This window comes from Heterodontus francisci, chromosome 20, assembly GCF_036365525.1.
Source record: "Heterodontus francisci isolate sHetFra1 chromosome 20, sHetFra1.hap1, whole genome shotgun sequence".
Lineage (NCBI taxonomy): Eukaryota > Metazoa > Chordata > Chondrichthyes > Heterodontiformes > Heterodontidae > Heterodontus > Heterodontus francisci.
In genome coordinates this window covers 49,910,303-49,931,083 of record NC_090390.1, presented here as the reverse complement: position 1 = coordinate 49,931,083, position 20,781 = coordinate 49,910,303, and the positions used below count along the sequence as shown (strand labels likewise).

General features: G+C 42.0%; 1 protein-coding gene across 9 annotated transcripts in view; it reads left to right on the top strand.

The window, feature by feature from the left end:
* Nucleotides 1-8,695, top strand: part of ptprea (protein tyrosine phosphatase receptor type Ea) — a 308,394-nt gene extending 299,699 nt beyond the window's left edge. For all 9 annotated transcript variants that reach the window (XM_068052727.1, XM_068052728.1, XM_068052731.1 and 6 more), the window contains one exon: nt 11-8,695. In XM_068052727.1, the coding sequence (XP_067908828.1) occupies nt 11-85 (75 nt within the window). In that variant the 3' untranslated portion in view covers nt 86-8,695. The remainder of the gene's footprint in view (nt 1-10) is intronic.
* The last annotated feature ends 12,086 nt before the right edge of the window (nt 8,696-20,781 follow it).

The following is a 20,781-nucleotide window of genomic DNA, read 5'->3' as shown; positions in this document are numbered from 1 at the left end:
TTCTTTGCAGGAGCAGTACGATTTCTGCTACAAGGTGGTACAAGATTTTCTAGACATACACTCCGATTATGCCAACTTCAAATAAAAATGTCTGCCTTACAGTTTTTTTTACCTTTTCAATTGTTAGCTGACATGCCAGTAAAGCATCTTTTGTACATTAAATTATCAAGAATTTATTTTGTATTTTGCTATGCACTTGTTGTCTCGAAGAATATTACTAATAAGTTGAAGGTCTTTCCTTTATTGTCTTGTGACTCTGCTTTTGAAGGATTTAGGTTACAGTAATTGGGGAGTCATGCATCTAGGAGTCATTCAATATTTTTAACTGAATGAGTAAGTTGAGTACATTTACTGTCTCTCTCGTACTCCTAAAAGAACATCAACTAAACAGACATCTTTTATATGTCATTATCAGTTGCATTTTATTTTGAATCCTGAATGTACAAAAAATTGAAACAGATCTACTGAAAAAAGAACTTTATTTGCTTTGTGAAAATACCAACAATGTTTGACCCCCTCAAAGTGTTACAAAATGTGAATTTATACTGTACATTGGAGTTTGCATTATTTTCAAAAGGTTGGGTGTAATGCATATATGATAGATATATTTTTATATGAAAAGTTTACAGTGTTGTAATGTTAGTTGCATATCATGCGTTTTGACATTATTTTGCTTACCTAAAAAGTTAGTTCTTAAACATGTTTATGGACAATACACTGTTGTCCAGAAGTTACTCCTTTTTATATATTTATTTTTAAAATTACTCATGCTCCTCTGCACCCCACAGAAATAACCTGGGCCACTGCTGCCCCAGGACGCCACCCTTTTCTCCCCTCAATTGTGATCCCTTCACCCCCTTGCTGTCAGCTCAATACTGACCAGCCTAAATCTGGCAAGGTGCATCAGGACACCCTTTTGGCCTTCTGCATGTGGCTGATCTGATGTAAATGAGTCCGGGGCCTCAAACTCAGCTGTGTATTCACCACAGAATCGGTGGCTGATGGGTGCACTTCACCGTTCAGTGGCTCAAATTTCCAAATCCATCCTCTGGTCATTATTGATCATTGTCACACCACCATTACACACAGGAAGGAGAAATTCATTTGCACAGCGCCGCTTCTAACAGTACAGCACAGATTACGTCAATTCTCTAGGGGAAGGCAGCACTGTGGGCTGCTACCTGCACAGCCGACAAAATGATAACATCGGAACGCCCAAGTACTGTCCTCGCAGCACTGCCTGCCCCAGGGAATCGGTGTAAGTTTGCGTATCAAGCTACGTGCACAAATGCCTCCCCCACAGAATTTAGGGCATGTTTTGAATGAATATAAAACTCTCTATATGCATACACTTTGTACATTCATTATAATGATATTGCTGCAACTTTTGTTTTGCTGACAAATTGGAAAAGTGGTCCCCATTTTATCCAAAGTTCCATATTTTCACGTATAGAAGAATAATCCTTCCCAGTGGAAAATGTTAAAAATACAGCAGGTTGATAAGCATCTGAAAGAGAAAGAAACACTGGATGTGACATTTTTTCCTGAAGTTTTTATGCCCAATAAATAAATTATCTATGAGCAGTTTCAGTATTTAAGTGGGACTTTATTGAGCAGTCACAATCTTTTTCAGTGTTAGGAAGGAGTGAAAGAATAATTTGATATATTTACAGTCAATGAGAGATGCCAATTATTTTGAATCAAGCCGAATGATAACAGATATGGACAGTACTGATTTCTGTATGTCCTGTACAAACAAACTGAGGAAATAAAATGAAGATAAAATTTAAATTAAATGAAGATAACACTGAAATTAAGTATTCTGCTAGTTGTTGGACAGCCAGAAATGTGGAGAAAATGATGAACTACAGAAACAAAGGAATACTTCAGAAAATTGAGAGGAAAAAGTGAAGTTGTTTTTCAGTGGCACAGTTTATCACCAAATTATTCTGAATACTACTGAATATCTTGTTGCTGTCAGAGTGTAGAGTTCACCCCTTCTCCCTCCCCCCACCCATCAGAGTGTAAAGTTCACCCCTTCTCCCTCCCCCCACCCAGAGTGTAAAGTTCACCCCTTCTCCCTCCCCGCACCCAGAGTGTAGAGTTCACCCCTGCCCACCCCACCCATCTGAGTACAGAATTCACCCCTGCCCCACCCCACCCATCAAAGTGCAGAGTTCACCCCCTCCCCCCCCCCCCATACTCATCAGGGTGTAGAGTTCACCCCTTCCCCAACACCCATCAGAGTGCACAGTTTATCCCTTCACCCAACCTATCAGAGTGCAGACGTTGCCCCCCCCACCCATCAGAGTGCAGAGTTCACCGCTGTCCCCCCCCCCAACCATCAGAGTGTAGACTTTACCCTTTCACCCCCACCCATCAGAGTGCAGAGTTCACCGTTTCCCCCCCAACAACCATTACAGTGTAGAGTACACCACCCCTCCCCCATCACCCACCAGTGTGCTGAGCCCGTGGCCCCCTCACCCCACCCATCAGAATGCAGAGTTCACCCTTCCCTACCTCGGTGGTGCCAGCTTTCCCTGGACGGGAAAGTGAAGGCCTGTGAGTGCCACTCATTGCGCTGAGGATTGGGAACTGAAGATAAGATTGCTGCGCTTTTGCATTTTAATTCATGCAAATATGTTATTAAATATGCTAAGTCGGGTCGTGTTGCAGAGTGGCGGATGGGCCGCTACAAAACTTCCCCGTCACCAGGCAGATCAGGCCCAGCAATCCTGGTGTTGGGTTCTGTGGCGTTTGCTGCCACTCTGATTTTCCGGCCCTCCCCACCACGGAACCCGACATCGGGCTGGGAACAAAATCCAGCCCTGGGTTTCCATTTTCCCCAAATCACCCCCCACGCCACTCGGGCCCTGCCAAACATCCCCCTCCCTCATAACTTACATGTTTGCTGGTGAACCTTCCTGTACTGCCATCGGATGCCTCCAGACCAAGAGAACGTCTTCTCCCACTTGTAGGCTAGCTGCTGCTGCTTTCCACCCTTTTCAGGCGGGCAGCTGACCCATGGCTTATAGATCGGACCTCAGGTTAAAATACCCTTGTCGCACACACCCCAGCTACCCGAAACCCATCTAAGTCAAACTGCACCCCCAAAATCTTGTACCTGTTAAACATTACATCTCTGTTTCTGTATTCTGTGACTCTAGATGCAAAACCAAGGACTACACTTGCCTTTTTTTATGGCCATACCTACTTGCATTAACAACTTGTGTATCTGCATGCCAAGGTCTTTCTGCTTCCAACGTCATTTAAAATCTTACTATTTAAGGTTTATTTCCTTTTCCTATCCTTACTTCCAAAATTGATGCTTCACTTTGTTTCTACATTGAACTCCATCTATCACCTATCTGTACAATCTGCTAATATCATACTTCCAGTTATCTTTACAACCCTTGCCACAATCTGTCATACATAATTTAGTGTTATGTGCAAATTTCAATTTTGTCCCTCAATCCCTGCGCATAATATTTATGTGTATTGTAAAGAACAGAGGCTCCATTACAGAGCCCTTGAGAACACCACTCACTACATCTTTTCATTTGGAGAAGCTATTTTGTACTCACTCTTTGTTTTCTGCTTGCCAACCATCACAATCTATGTGGCCACATTCCCTCTCATTCCATGAGCCGTTATCTTTGCCATAAGACTGTGTGTAATCTTAAATATTTTTTGAAAATCCATATGAACTACATCCACTGCAATTACTTTATTTATTTAAAATGATCCTTAAGGTTGATCAAGCATAACCTGCCTTTTTGAAATCTGTGCTGCTTGGCTATGGTCAGCTCATGTTTCTCCAAATGATGGTGTCCAATTCTCTTCATGAAACCTATGCATGACATTTATCACAAGTTCAAGTTTTGGGTTGTTTGTACTTGGAATCTACAACAAATATAGCAACTGCATTTTGCAATAGTTCACAGGAATTGATGAAAAAATAGTTTCTATAATCTATATTTTTGGGGCCCAATAGATTACATTTAAATTGAAGTTTGTTGAATAAAAATTAAGCAAATCTTTCAATAACCTTGATTTTTAAATTGGTCTCTAGATATTAGAAGAATCTATTTTAGTATCTATCATAAATCTATCATTAAAATACAATTTTCAGATTTCTTTTGACAAATTGAAAGGCTGCTGAAAATGTTGTAACTTTTGCTGGGCACATTTAAGATGCAACAGAATGTTCAGTTCACCCTATGTTTGACAGTACCATAGGAACACATCCAGTTCTTGGGTCTATTCAAAACACTTGTGAATTTGTTCAAAAATACTTCTTCACACACATCTGCAGATGTGGTTCTTCATAAATTGTGGAGTTGCAGATATGACTGAATATCAATTTTAAGAATTCAAAAGTAATGAACTATTCATTAAATTGTGCTGACAAATTCCAATTGTATCTGTAGCTCCATTGCTATTGATTTGGTTTCTTCAGTGATTGCTTTAATTCAATTTGGAACTTTGTTCTTTTTATGCTTAGCTCTTCCCACCAGTGCCCACCATTTCTCACTGACAGGTGGTTTGCTAACGCCACTTGGATTGAATCATCATCTTTTCCGTTTCCCTTTCTTCTTTGCCCAAAATGAGGAACTCACCAAAATGTAATTCTTACAACTATTACTTCCTCTTTAATGTCCCTGTTATGGTGAGGTGAGACATCAGCGCCTTGTTTTCTTTCTTGCTTATCAAAGTGAATGATGTTAGTTGAGGGGTGGAGGGGGTGGCAGGACAGGATCGGGGGAGCTAAAATTCTTTTCATTTCGAGAATCCAAGGCAGAAAAATTCTGGCACCTGGTTTTGGCTGTGAAGGCGGTAATGCAATAGGTGGCACTGCAATAAGTGCCCAAGCCAGGAGGCACAAGGCTAGTCCAAAATTTGGCCTCATCTAAATAATGTGCTGAACTATTGGTGCTTGTCACACTCCCACAGGCAGCTCACCATCTGCTGGTTCAAATTTCTGGCTGCCAGCCATGCTGGCAGAAAGCCTTCAGGTAAGTGCCTGACATTGAGGGGGGTTGTGGGTTGCACATGGGTGGAAGGGGAACAGGAGGGGGAACCAATGGCATGCTGGCATAGTCCTCGAAGGGCGTGGAGCCAGGAGGAGCACTCCTGCTCAATAGAACATTTTTCAAATTTGTCTTTTGTTGACAGCTGCTGCTTCGGCTACCGTGGCCATTGAAGGATCCTCTGCTGGGCAGGGCCAACTCTCACCCCGCTCATTGCAGAACAATTTTGCTGAGGAGGGGGCCTAATATAGGCATTAGTCCCCTTGTGTACATACATAAAGAACCTAATGCCTGTTTTAGGTAGCCTCCAGGGATGATGGAAAAATGGCCCTTCTAACTTCAGTGATGTGTGGCCTTGTAAGGGGTGAGCAGTCTGAAAACTCTAGTGTAATTCTAGGATCCAATGTATTCAAATGAAAAGCTATTTAGCCACAAGATTAGTTTAACATGAGGTCCTGCTTAAGGTCCGTTATCAAATGTAACTTTCCATATAGGTTACTTTCACTCTAATTTTACAATACTTTGAGATCTTGTAATTTTGTACTGTATTAGATACATTACATTTTCAAAAAAATACTAGCCTACAAAATTAATTTCCAATCTATACCCCTCATTCATAATACATGTGACTGTTTAAATTACAATACTGAGGGAATTGAAAAGCCACAGCACCAAATATAAGCACATATGACTGAAAAACACCTTATTTTTAAAGATGTTTTCAAGAGGCTAGAGGGCATCAATATTTCATATTAGGTATGTGATTAATATTAAAACAAAACACAATTCTTTCTTCTGCCACTTTTAGTTTGTATGGTTTAAATACCTCAGTGTATGCATAGATTTCTCTTGCAGATCATTATATAGTGAGCAGTCTCTTGCAATGTGGTGGAAATTTGCACCCTTTGATGTTCTCCTGTTCTGTTATCAAGTATGAAGCACTAAAATCATACACAAACAGCTATACCTGCCCCTTCTCTTTCCTTTTCAACTGAATTGGCCACTTGATGAAATACCTAGGTTACTTATTTAAACTTCTGTTTTTACTTGGCTTGCCTGAGAACATGTTAGTGCATTTTATAATATCTACTTCCATTCTGCCGCAGTTGCCTAGGGAAGCATGCATGAAGTAATCAGCATGAATGTGATTTAACAATGAAAAGTAAATGTGTTGCCATATTTTTAATAAACTGCGGGTACTGTTACACCCAACCTTTAAGAGAAGCTACAGGCAAACAAGCTTGTAAATCTGAAAGCACACTATTATGTGTATACTGCCATTTATTACTGTTAGTCTACCCAGTGAACTGCTTATTTTTCTGTGCAATATACAACTGAATAATTTGTATGTAGGACGTACACAGTTAAGTCAGTAATAACAAATGCATATTTAATGTGGAATGCTTTATTGTGCTCATTGTGTTTATAAAGTGCTAATGTATTTTTCATATACTTTTCAGATGAGTTTTCTTTGCTTTACATTAAGGTGCACAAGGCAGTACTTTATAAAAGGCCAAATAGTGATAAGAAGAAACTTCTGATCATTTCGTCTAGATAAGTCACTGAGTGATTAAAATGATTTGAATGATGCAGCTCCTCATCTGCCCCACTTCTGCATCAACTTCTATTGTAAACTGAATTTATAGATGTTACATGTAACATCTGAAGTTCCTAAATGAGAATGCCAAGACTGTATTTACCTCAATAATTTCCTCTGTGCAGATTAGAGTTGTTTGTAAAAGTGTTTACAAATTTGTTAACATAAATGCAGATTAACAGCAGATGAATATATGGGGGTTAGTAATGTGACAATTAGTCATCTAATCAACACAATTCAACATCCTTGTTCATTCACGCTTGGAAACCTACCCATTTTAGCCCAAAAGCAATGTAGGAAAGTCAGCAGGTAGGGGAAATATGGCCACCTCCTGGCCTGCCTGTTTTCATCCTCCAATAGCCACCGCAACCCTGTACAGAATGTTTATTTGCTATTACATTGACTATTATATACTGACCAGCTGAAAAAATCTGGACTAACAGAGTGGGAAAAAATAGATACGCATTACCTGATCAAGCACTGTATTTTCCCCAATTATTTTTAAACACCTCTTCTGTGTTTTTCCCTCTTAAAAATGATCAGTCCTCTCAGACAGTTCCCTACACAGTGGCCAAAACAAATATGGGAAACGCCTTCAGGAGGGCAGAAGCAGTTGAAGAAGGCAACAACGTAATTCAGTGCAAGAACCCATGTGTCTCTTTTTTTGTGTGGTTAGGCCTCCAAAGCATTTCAAGCCATCGATCAAGCTCAGAGGTTTGTCTCAGACAATTCTGGAGTCAAGCCAGGGTTTCGGAATACAGCAAGCGTTAGCACAGTTTGAAACATCTAATCTTCCAAACAGTTGTCAGGTTTATCAAAATTGAAATGTAAATCTGATCTCCAGCTTGGAGTATTGTATTGATGTGCACTAGCATCGTTGGCATTTGGCATTCTTGAGTGGGACCTGTTATTAAAGCTGCAGGACAGTCAAACCTGTTATCTGTCCTCAGAGCTATCTTACTGTGAGACTTGCCATTTATATTGGGCAACGCTAATCTATCTCAGTCTAAGTACCCAGACGATGCTGTAGTGGAGCAACTCTGCCCATTAACTTGATTTAGGTTTTATTAAAGAATATGACGTGATATCAGGAGCAATGCACTGTTTTAACAAATGTAAATATGTAGTGGATGAAAGTGTTTATTGCAGCATTTTTCACCATATTTTGTTGTATTCCTTTGGAAATTCCAAAACAGGCACAACTAGGCAAAACTTTTGTGTCTTTCTAAAATAATGTAAATCAGGTTACATTTATAAATATTTGGTCTCATTGGATCAAGTGTGAAGAAAAGGGGAAATACTGGAAGTTAAGTTACAGTATTCCCTTTGGCCTTTTATAAGTCAATATTGTACTTTTATTCAAATAAAAACTGAGATTCTGTGTATTTCTGTTTGAAATTATGTACTTATTTGATCCTGAGATCTTTTCCATTGCACTAATCTACATGACTATTGTGCTTCAAAACCATGCAGAACATTGTTTTGATTTTGAATAAGTGAAATTTGCCTGAAATTAAAACATATGTATGCAAAACAGATCCTGTAGCTTTAATTTGCAAGAATTATTGTATAGCGATGCCATATTTTTTGATGGTACAACAATAATAATTTTACAAGTGTTCATGTATAGATAATATTTTGGAATAGCATTATTCTGGCTGTTTGTTCTTGGAAATCTATTCATATTTGTAAAAAGGCTTTGTTATGGTTATCAAAGGTATTTGACTCATATATCTTATCAAGATTATAAGAAATATATAGTAGGGGAAGATTGTCATTTTTCAGATCACAATACATTAGCCCCAAGATTATGCCATCCCTAAAATGACATATGAATACTATTTTACATGTTTCATTTTGTTGAAATATGATTTTGTATTAAAAGACAGTTATTAATGTACTGCAAAATCTGTGTTGAGTTGCAATTTATGCCTTTTTGCAAGCTAGCATGCTCATGTTTTGTTCCTGGTGGCCAACTGCCATCTTAATGTTATTTATCCATTTTTTGCTAAATGAGATTTTTGCAGTTCAAATCTATTAATAAATGGCAAACAAGTATCTTAAGTTATCCCTATGTATGTGTTTATGTTTTATTATATTGATCTATTTTTACATAGGATGCATGCTCCATTAAAAACTGCTATGTCCCCATTACCTTTGGGAGTTGAAATGTTCCAAAGTTGGTGGATGAAACTCTCTGCTATGGTTCTGGGCCAGAGTATTATCTCGCAATATCACGATGCAATTGTCACTCAGTTATCTAAGTAAACGGTAAAATGGGATTAAATAAAAAGTATAGTATGAGCCTCTTTTTAAGTTCTACAGATAAGGCTATCGTTCTCTATTATGAATATCTGCACACCTTTGCCCACCCTAATGTAAAAAGTGTTATAATAAAACAAAGTACAAAATAAGTCACAAAGGCAAAATACTGATGCTGGAAATCTGAAACAAAAACAGAAAATCTTGAAAATACTCAGTGGGCCAGGCAGCATCCATGGAGAAACAGAGGTAACAGCGTGAATTTTAACCTGGAGGGGAGTTCTGGATTGGGGGGGTGGGGGTGGTGGGAGAGTGGGGAGTAGTGGTGGGTGTGGTTGGAAAATCCAGAAAAATGGGTTTCCCATATATCCTGCACAATTTAACTACAGGGCTCCTTTAAATTATTTTCTGTAGCATTCCTGCTCACAGGCAGGCTGATTGGCAGGATGGAGGCCTTTCTGGGGAGAAGCCTGTTTCACAGGGCTGAAACCTACGAGAACAAGTAGGTGAATTGGGGGAGTGAGAGAAGTCTTTTAGAAGTGATCTCCTGTGGTGATCTGGGGAGTCCCGATCGCGGGGTAAGTTCTAATGGTGGTTGGGGTGAGCAGAAAGATCATGGGACAAGGGGGTGTTTACTGGACACGTCGTTGGACTTGGAGGAAACACTCCTGCTCCTGGCAAACAAGTTGTGTTGTACAGGCACTTACCTCATTGATTCTGCTCCTTTCGCCTCCTTTAAACTGCTGACTTTCCTGAGGCTCAGGAAACCTGGCCGCCTGTGGCTAAAAATAGAATGACTGTTAAAATGATGGCACACAGTTTCATAAGACTTAAATGACCAACGTGCTTCACGCAAGCGGGTGGGTCGCCTCTTCCCCCCCCCCCCCCTCCCCATCCTTGCCCCATCATCATGCTTGGTTAAAACCGGAAGTGGGTGGCTTCAGTTCCTGGTACAGAATTTTTGCATTTGAACCTCTGACACTAACCTAGCCCACTGTTTTAGGGAGTTAAGATTCAGCTCAATGTTTCAATCAATTACTTTTAATCAGAACTGTAAAATGTTAGAGATGTAATAAGTTTGAAGCAAGTACCGAGGCGTGGAAAGAATAAAGGAAAGGTCTGAGATAGAGTGGGAGGCAGAAGTGATTAAATGACAAAAAGGATGATGGTGCAAGGCAAAGGTAGATGGGACAACTAAAGGAACAGAAAGATCGGTCGACTATCGAATCACTATCAACAACCGCTGTCCAAAAATTAGGACTGGTGGTCATGATCTGAAACTGTTGAATGCAATGTTGAGTATGGAAAGTGCCTAATTAAGAGATGAGGTTCAAGCTTACGTTGAGCTTCATTGGAATAGTGTAGGAGGCCGAGGACAGAGAGGTCAGTAGGAGTGAAGCGGAAAATTAAAATGACAAGCGACCAGTAGCTGAGGGTCACACTTGTGGACTGAACAGCAAAGCATCGCCCAATCTACATTTGGTTTCTCTAATGTAGAGGAGATCGCATTGTCAACGTTGAATACAATATACGTAAATTGAAAGAAGTAGAAGTGAACCACTTTTTCACCTGGAATAAGTTTGGGCCTTGGACAGTGAGAAGGGAGGAAGAAAAAGGGCATGTGTTGTATCTTCTATGCTTGCATGGGAAGGTGCTGTGAGAAGTAAAGTGGATGTTGGAGGTGTTTGGACCAGGGTGTCATGCAGGGAATGGTCCCTTCGGAAAGCTGAAAGGGGAGGGGAGGAGACAATATTTTTGATGGTGACATCACATTCGAGGTGGAGGATGATCCATTGAATGTGGTTAAACTAAAAAAGTTAAAGATAGTATCAAACTTAAGGAAAAGGTGCTAGGCAATGACCATCTCAAACAAGAGAGAATCTAATCGTCCCGCCTTGATGTTCAATGGTATTACCATCGCTGAATCCTCCACGATCAACATTCTACAGGTTACCATTGACCAGAAACTGAACTGGACTAGCCACATAAATACTGTGGCGACAAGAGCAGGTCAGAAGCTGGGCATTCTGCAGCGAGTAACTCATCTCCTGACTCCCCAAAGCCTGTCCACCATCTACAAGGTACAAGCCAGGAGTGTGATGGAATGCTCTCCACTTGCCTGGATGGGTGCAGCACCAACAACACTCAAGAAGCTCAACACCATCCAGTACAAAGCAGCCCACTTGATTGACACCCCATCCAGCACCTTCGACATTCACTTCCTTCACCACTGACACATAGTGGCAACAGTGTGTACCAACCACAAGATGCACTGCAACCACCTAGAAGGACAAGGGCAGCAGATGCATGGGAACACCACCACCTGCAAGTTCCCCTCCAAGTCACACACAATCCTGACTTGCAACTATATCGCCGTTCCTTCACTGTCGCTGGGTCTAAATACTGGAACTCCCTTCCTAACAGCACTGTGGGTGTACCTACACCACAAGGATTGCAAGGGTTCAAGAAGATAGCTCACCACCATCTTCTCAAGGGAAATTAGGGATGGGCAATAAATGCTGGCCTAGCCAACGATGCCCACATCCCATGAATGAATAAAAAAAAAGCAACAAATTTTAAAACAACATTGAAAAATCAAAAATGTTTATACTTTAAAATAGCATAATGAAATCTATCCATTGACTTGTTTTTTTGTGTTTTAACACCTTCAGTAAATTTATTTGAAGGACTCAGCCTCTCCCTAGGCAAACACTTGATATTTTTGTTTAGATGTTTTAGCTAAATTTGGACTGTGGAGTCTCTGCCTTTAATGTGCCAAATTTCCCAGGATGCATCAGTACCATTTAGTTATATATACAATTAAATATTTTTCGTTAGCTTCTAGGAGTTTCTGCTACTTTTTCTGTATAATTTGAAAAAAATCTAGAGGACGTATTTCAAAAACATTTTCTCGGGTAAAATTTAGATTGAATATTTTTTCAAATAGAAGCTGTGTTTTTGAATATGAGAGGGAGAAGAAAAATGACGATGTACAGATTGCGCATTTGTTCCAGCATTTCTTGTGTGTTCTATAAACTTCAGAGGATGTACTGAGCTGAGAGAGAGCTGGATTTTAACTCTTGGGCAGTTGACCTGTTGAAGTAGTGCCCTGGTTGCCTGCCCAATCCCTCCAGCAGGAAGCCCAAGTTATTTCCTAACTAACATGCTTTCCCTAAACTGTATTTCCCAAATGGGCATCCTGTTGCAGCTCACCAGCTTGGAGTGCAATATCTGGCAGCTCGGATGCCGCACTGGCAGGCAGAAACCTACGTGCAACATGTGCTGGGTTGCCCAGCAGAAGTCCTGAAAAAAAAATTGTTTTCTCTCATTTTTGTTTTGGCTGGGAGTGGGATATGGACCATTGCAGCAGTGATTTAAAGGGCAGTGCTCTTTCTATAGGCAACTATTTTGGAGAGTCTATAACTATAATGTGGTATCATCAAAGCAAAGGCGGAGATTTAAAAATGTAGCAATACAGATACTGCTTTAAAAAGTAATAGATTCTGTTTGGCACTCCAGGGCAGACCCCCTCCGCCCACCCACACACACATGCCTGCGCGCACACGCAGCACCAATGAATGGTAACCAACTGGAGGTGGCAGAATGCTCAGAGACTCTGCCATAAAAGGCAGAAAGTTTCCAGACTTGATGAAATTAGACAAAATAATGGGGGACACTTGTATCTTATACCAAGGAGAAGGACAAAGTATGCATGTCACAAAATGTTTCCTTGCATCCGGTTAGACATTGACTACTCTTCCATACAAGATACTTAATATAGCACAGTGTGTCTCTAATTCCTTGCTATTGATCACGTATGACAGCTCAGTGAAAAGTTTCAAGTAAGATCCAGAAATAAGTGGCTCTGATAGCATGAATTTTTACAAAATCTGAAGTAATTGGAGTGTTGTCTGGGCAGATCAAAAAAGCACGACAGCTTGGCCTACAACTGTTCTTGCAATTTCTGCCAATATAAAAAAAATATTTAGCATCAGGAAGGAAAGGGATTAAAGTAGATTCGCTGGTTGAAATCATGTTCCCTGATCTCTGTGTTTATTAGCATTTTAGTTCCTTGGCACTAAAGATAAGGGTGTAAGTAGATGCAAAAATGTAAACACCACAAGGAGGATTAAGGTCCCTTCACTGGTCAAGCTCACAGGTGTCAGACAACTTATAGCCTGGGAGTCCCTGCCTGAGGCAACCCCAGTTGCTGTGCCATGGCTTTGTATGAGGCGGGTGAAAATTCTGCCACTTGCAATGCCATACAGAACCTCTGATGAATGGTCAGGACCCAGCATATCCAGTTCCTGACCTGATTTGAGACTCTTCTGTTAGACTCCTTCTGGAGGGATGGTGTGACTGCACTGGAAGGGCAAAAAGTGAAAAAAAAAGAAATTCCTGTTCTGAATTTTAATACTCTTTTGGAAAAGAAGGCTGGGTGGGAGACAGTCACATGCTTCAGGGTGATAATCATCAAATATCCCTTGTGATTTCCCCATCAGTGTGCCTGAACTGCCCACAGTATGTAGGGAGCCATTGCATTTGATACTACGAGAATATGAGAATATTTTACTTGATGTGATTAATCCTCTTGTCCCTGAGGGTGCAATTATTTCAATTTTGATGAATTCTTTTGGAAGGAAAGTTTAATTAGGGCATACCGTGATTTGGTATGTTTGTTCAGAATAGCTGATGAAGAATTCAATATAGAAACATAGAAAATGGGAGCAGGAGTAGGCTGTTCGGCCCTTCGAGCCTGCTCCACCATTCATTATGATCATGGCTGATCATCCAACTCAGTAACCTGTTCCCGCTTTCTCCCCATAACCCTTTGATCCCTTCAGACCCAAGAGCTATATCTAACTCCTTCTTGAAAACATACAATGTTTTGGCCTCCACTGCTTTCTGTGGTAGCGAATTCCACAGGTTCACCTCTCTCTGGGTGAAGAAATTTCTCCTCATCTCAGTCCTGAAAGGTTTACCCTGTATCCTTAGACTATGACCCCTGGTTCTGGACTCCTCCATCATCAGGAACATCCTTCCTGCATCTACCCTGTCAAGTCCTGTTAGAATTTTATAGGTTTCTATGAGATTCCCCCCTCACTCTTCTGAACTCCAGCGAATATAATCCTAACCGACTCAATCTCTCCTCATACGTCAGTCCCGCCATCCCAGGAATCAGTTTGGTAAACCTTCACTGCACTCCCTGTATAGCAAAACATCCTTCCTCAGATAAGGAAACCAAAACTGCACACAATATTCCAGGTGTGGCCTCACCAAGGCCCTGTATAATTGCAGCAAGACATCCCTGCTCCTGTACTCGAATCCTCTCGCTATGAAAGCCAAAATACCATTTGCCTTTTTTACCACCTATTGGACCTGCATGCTTACCTTCAGCGACTGGTGTACGAGAACACCAGGTCTCGCTGCATATTCCCCTCTCTCAGTTTATAGCTGTTCAGAAAATAATCTGCCTTCCTGGTTTTGCTACCAAAGTGGAAAACCTCACATTTATCCACATTATACTGCATCTGCCATGCATTAGCCCACTCTCTCAACTTGTCCAAATCACCCTGAAGCCTCTCTGCATCCTCCTCTCGACTCACCCTCCCACCCAGTTTTGTGTCATCTGCAAATTTGGAGATATTACATTTAATCCTCTCATCTAAATCATTAATATATATTGTGAATAGCTGGGCTCCTAGCACCGATCCCTGATGTACCCCACTAGTTACTGCCTGCCATTCGGAAAAAGACCCATTTATCCCTACTTTTTGTTTCCTGTCTGACAACCAATTTTCTATCCATTGCAATACACTACCCCCAATCCCATGCGCATTAATTTTACTCGCTAATCTCTTATGTGAGACTTTGTTGAAAGACTTCTGAAAGTCCAAATAAACCACATCCACTGGCTCCCCCTCATCAACTCTACTAGTTACATCCTCGAAGAGTTCTAGTAGATTTGTCAAGCATGATTTCCCTTTCGTAAATCCATGCTGACTCTGTTCGATCCTCTGTTCTCCAAGTGCTCTGCTATAAAATCTTTGATAATGGACTCTAGAATTTTCCCCACTACCGACGTCAGGCTGGCTGGTCTATAATTCCCTGCTTTCTCTCTACCTCCCCTTTTTAAATAGTGGGGTTACATTAGCTAACCTCCAATCTGTAGGAACTGCTCCAGAGTCTATAGAATCTTGGAAGATGACCATCAATGCATCCACTATTTTTAGGACCACTTCCTTAAGTACTCTGGGATGCATACCATCAGGCCCTGGGGATTTATCAGCCTTCAATCCCATCAATTTCCCCAACACCATTTCTCTACTAATACTGATTTCCTTTCGTTCCTCCCTCTCACTAAGTCCTGTGTTCCCCAGCATTTCTTGTATGATATTTGTGTCCTCCTTTGTGAAGACAGAACCAAAGTATGCATTTAGTTGGTCAGCCATTTCTTTGTTCCCCATAATAAATTTCCCTGTTTCTGACTGTAAGGGACGTACATTTGTCTTCACCAATCTTTTTCTCTTCACATACCTATAGAAACTTTTACAGTCAGTTTTTATGTTCCCCACAAGCTTGCTCTCGTACTCTGTTTACCCCTTCTTAATCAATCCCTTGGTCCTCCTTTGCTGAATTCTAAACTTCTCCCAATCCTCAGGTCTGTTGTTTTTTCTGGTGAATTTATATGCCTCTTCCTTGGATCTAATGCTATCTCTAATTTCCCTTGTAAGCCATGGTTTGGCTACCTTTCCCGTTTTAGTTTTGCACCAGACAGGGATAAACAATTGTTGCAGTTCATCCATGCACTCTTTAAATGTTTGCCATTGCCTATCCACCGTCCAATGATATTACATAATCCCCTTTCCTTTGGTGTGCATTTTCTGCTTATCCAGCTTTGGAGAATTCTGTCATATTTCTGGTAAACAATAAATCCTTACATTAACTGGTAATAAAATGTACTTTTTGGCCTGGAAAATTGTTAAAGATTTACCAATCACTGTAGGATTTTTATGGTAGTGCAAATATATAGTGGCAGAAAGTCAAAAAGCAAGATTTAGGGGGCTAGTCTCAGTATAAAGAAACAAAAGAGAATGGTAAAAAAAGGAAGAACTTTTTACAGAATTGCTGGTTGTAATGCAATAAGATCAATACACAGCTATCTATTTATATGTCTTTAGTGTCCAACTTATAATTTCAGAAAATAATATTTAAAACATAAATGTAGATAGCACCTTTCATTAGAAGGGACAGAAGTCATGCCACAGCCATACAGAGGCCTGGTTAGACCGCACCTGGAATGCTGTGAGCAGTTCTGGGCAGGACAACTTAGGAAGGATATACTGGCGTTGAAGGGCTGCCAGAGCTCTACAAGATTTTGGTAAAATTTGGCTGTCCACCGAAGCTCCTCATTCCCGTGCACTCCTTCCATGACAACATGCACTGCACTGCATAGTTTGATGACCTCAATTCCAGCACTTTTGGAGTGAAGAATGGAAAGAATGTGTCCTAGCTCCCACATTGTTTGGCATCTTCTTCTCAATGCTCCTGACCTTCGCCTTCCTTGCAGAAATGGAAGGTGTCTACTTGCACACTAGGTCAGACAGAAAGCTCTACAATCTATCAGGACTGAAAGCGAAGACAAAAACACATCGTATCCTGATCAAAGAACTCCCCTATGCTGATTAAGCTGCCCTAGTCGCTCACATGGAAACTCAGTTGCAAAGACTCATGGACTGTCTCTCCCATGCCTGTAACTTGCTCTCCTTGACTATAAGTGTCAAGAAAACCGTGGTCACGGAACAAGGCGTTGCATTTTGATCCTGATCACAGTAAATAACGCCCCACTGGAAGCGGTTAGCAAATTCTGCTACCTTGGGTCCATGGTGACAGACAATCTGTCCCTTGATGAAGAGCTTGATACACGCATAGGGAAAGTAGCTTACCGCCTTCAGCCAGCTTGTGAAACGCTCATGGGAAAACACTAAGCTGACCCTTAGGATCAAGTTGATAGTTTATAAGGCCTGTGTTCTCAGTATCTTGCTATATGGCTGTGAAACATGGGCAATTTACAGCTACCAAGAAAAGAAGCACAAAAATTTCCATCTTTGCTGTATGCAATGCATTATGGGTATATCCTGGCAGGACAAAATCACAAATGCAGCAGTCATCTCAAAGGCAGAACTCCGAAGTGTGTTGGCACTAATCAAACAGAGACGGCTTCGGTGGATCGGATACGTCTGCAGGCTGGAAGGCGGTCGCATATCCAGGGACCTTCTGTATGGTGATGTAGCTGGGGCCAGATGACGAGTAGGGCGCCCAATGCTCCACTTCAAGGATGCTTGCAAGCGTGACATGAAGGCCCTAAATGATGACTATCACACCTGGAGTCACTAGCTGGTGAAAGGGAGAAATGGCGGCGCATCCTGTGGACTAGTGTGCACTACCACGATGACCAGTGGCTACAGCAGCTTGGTAACAGGTGCCTACACTGAAAGAAAATAACTCAGTGTCACTTGGCAGCTTCATGTGCAGCACTTGTGGCAGAATCTGCCTCTCAAGGATTGGCCTTCACAGCCATCAGGAAAGGTGTACCAAGAGAAGACACCCCACCTAAATGGATTGTTTGCTGCATGTCCATCATCTTTCATAGATGGAGGATGCCAACCAACCAGTGGAGGGGCTGCAGCGTAGATTTACCAGAATGATAGCTAGATTCCAAAGGTTAAATTACAAGGAGAGATTACACAAACCAGGGTTATATTTCATGGAATTTAGAAGTTAAGGTATGACTTGGTCAAAGTTTTCAAGGTATTAAGGCTTACAGATAGGGTCGGTAGAGAGAAGCTATTTCTGCTGGTTGGTGAGTTTAGGATTAGCGGCATAGTCTAAAAAATAGTGCCAGACCTTTTAGGAGTGAAATTAAGAAACATTTCTACACACATGGGGTGATAAAAGTTTGGAACTTTCTTCCACAAATGGTAATTGATGTTAGATCAATAGTAAATTTTAAATCTGAGATTTATTTTATTTTATTTAGAGATACAGCACTGAAACAGGCCCTTCGGCCCACCGAGTCTGTGCTGACCATCAACCACCCATTTATACTAATCCTACATTAATCCCATATTCCTACCACTTCCCCACCTTCCCTCAATTCCCCTACCATAGATATTTGTCATCCAAAGGTATTAAAAGATATGGGGTGTAGGGAGCTTTGCTTCCAATGTCCTTTTTTTCTCTCAATCTCCAACACTAAGTCCGTAACCCTAGAATTACAATGAATATGTGTCCAAGCAAAACAAGGAACTACTGAACACCCTGACTGTGGTTAACTCACAGTAATATTTATTAAACATTAATTCAAAACTGTAAATTACCCATACAAGTTCTCCCTGTGTCTGCGTGGGTTTTCTCCGGGTGCTCCGGTTTCCTCCCACAAGCCAAAAGACTTGCAGGTTGATAGGTAAATTGGCCATTATAAATTGCCCCTAGTAGAGGTAGATGGTAGGGAAATATAGGGACAGGTGGGGATGTGGTAGGAATATGGGATTAGTGTAGGATTAGTATAAATGGGTGGTTGATGGTCGGCACAGACTCGGTGGGCCGAAGGGCCTGTTTCAGTGCTGCATCTCTAAAACTAAAACTAAATTCGCCTTACAAGTCCCTGTTTCTAGCTAGCTCTCCTTTCTTTACTAGAGTGTATGCTTACAACTGCCCCCAGCTAGTCACTCCATCGGCGATGTAGGTCTGAGCTAGCTGACTAGGCTCTGTTCACTTCCTGTGGCCGTCTGCAGATCTCCAGCCCGGAATCCAAAGCCAAGCTCAAATTTATACTGTCCTTGTCACATACACACTACACATCTCCATCTGTTTCAATGGTGCTGTCTCGATCTTGTCCCAGACGCCGCCATCACCATCCCCAGCTATGTCCTGTCCCACCGGCAGGATAGACCCAGCAGAGGTGGGGCACAGTGGTATACAGTTGGGAGGGAGTTGCCCTGGGAGTCCTCAACATCGACTCCAGACCCCATGGAGTCTCATGGCATCAGGTCAAACATGGGCAAGGAAACCTCCTGCTGATTACCACCTACTGCCCTCCCTTAGCTGATGAATCAGTATTCCTCCATGTTGAACACCACTTGGAGGAAGCACTGAGGGTGGCAAGGCACAGAATGTACTCTGGGTGGGAAACTTCAATGTCCATCACCAAAAGTAGCTCAGTAGCACCACTACTGACCGAGTGGTTGAGTCCTAAAGGACATAATTGCTTGACTGGGTCTGCGGCAGGTAATGAGGGAACCAACACGAGGGAAAAACATACTTGACCTCGTCCTCACCAATCTGCCTGCCGCAGATGCATCTGTCCATGACAATATTGGTAGGAGTGACCAATGCACAGTCCTTGTGGAGACAAAGTTCTGTCTTCACACTGAGGATACCCTCCATCGTGTTGTGTGGACTGCCACCGTGCTAAATGGGATAGATTCCGAACAGATCTAACAATGCAAAACTGGGCATCCATGAGGCGCTGTGGGCCATCAGCAGCAGCAGAATTGTACTCAACCACAAACTGTAACCTCATGACCTGGCATATCCCCCACTCTACCATTACCATCAAGCCGGGGGACCAACCCTAGTTCAATGAAGAATGCAGGAGGGCATGCCAGGAGCAGCACCAGGCATACCTCAAAATGAGGTGTCAACCTGGTGAAGCTACAACCAAGGACTACTTTCGTGCCAAACAGCAGAAGCAGCATGCGATAGAGCTAAGCGATCCCATAACCAATCGATCAGATCTAAGCTCTGCAGTTCTGCCACATCCAGTCGTGAATGGTGGTGGACAATTAAACAACTAACTGGAGGAGGTGGCTCCACAAATATCCTCAATGATGGGGGAGTACAGCACATCAGTGCAAAAGATAAGGCTGAAGCATTTGCAACAATCTTCAGCCAGAAGTGCCAAGTGGATGATCCATCTCGGCCTCCTCCTGAAGTCCCCAGCATCACAGATGCCAGTCTTCAGCCAATTCGATTCACTCTGCGTGATATCAAGAAACGACTGAAGGCACTGGATACTGCAAAGGCTATGAGCCCTGACAACATTCCGGCAATTTTTTTTTTAGAGATACAGCACAGAAACAGGCTCTTCGACCCACCAAGTCTGTGCAGACCATCAACCACTCATTTATACTAATCCTACATTAATCCCAAATCACCTACCTACACTAGGGGCAATTTACAATAGCCAATTTACCTATCAACCTGCAAGTCTTTGGCTGTGGAAGGAAACCAGAGCACCCGGCAGAAACCCACACGGTCACACGGAGAACTTGCAAACTTCGCACAGGCGGAACCCAGAACCGAACCCGGGTTGCTGCAGCTGTGAGGCTGTGGTGCTAACCACTGCGCCACTGTGCCGCCCATGTACTGAAGAGTTGTGCTCCAGATCTTGCCACGCCCCTAGCCAAGTTGTTCTAGTACAGCTACAACACTGGCATCTACCCGGCAATGTGGAAAGTTGTCCAGGTATGTCACAAGTTCAACATGGCCAAATACCGTCCCATCAGTCTACTCTCAATCATCGGTAAAGTGATGAAAGGTGTTGTGGACAGTGCTATCAAGCAACACTTGCTTAGCAATAACCTGCTCAATAATGCTCAGTTTGGGTTTCGCGAGGGCTGCTCAGCTCCTGACCTCATTACAGCCTTGGTTCAAACATGGACAAAAGAGCTGAACTCAAGAGGTAAGGTGAGAGTGACTGCCCTTGATATCAAGGCAGCATTTGACCGAGTATGGCATCAAGGACCCCTAGCAAAACTGGAGTCAACGGAAATCAGGGAGAAAGCTCTCCACTGGTTGGAGTCGTACCTAGGGCAAAGGAAGATGATT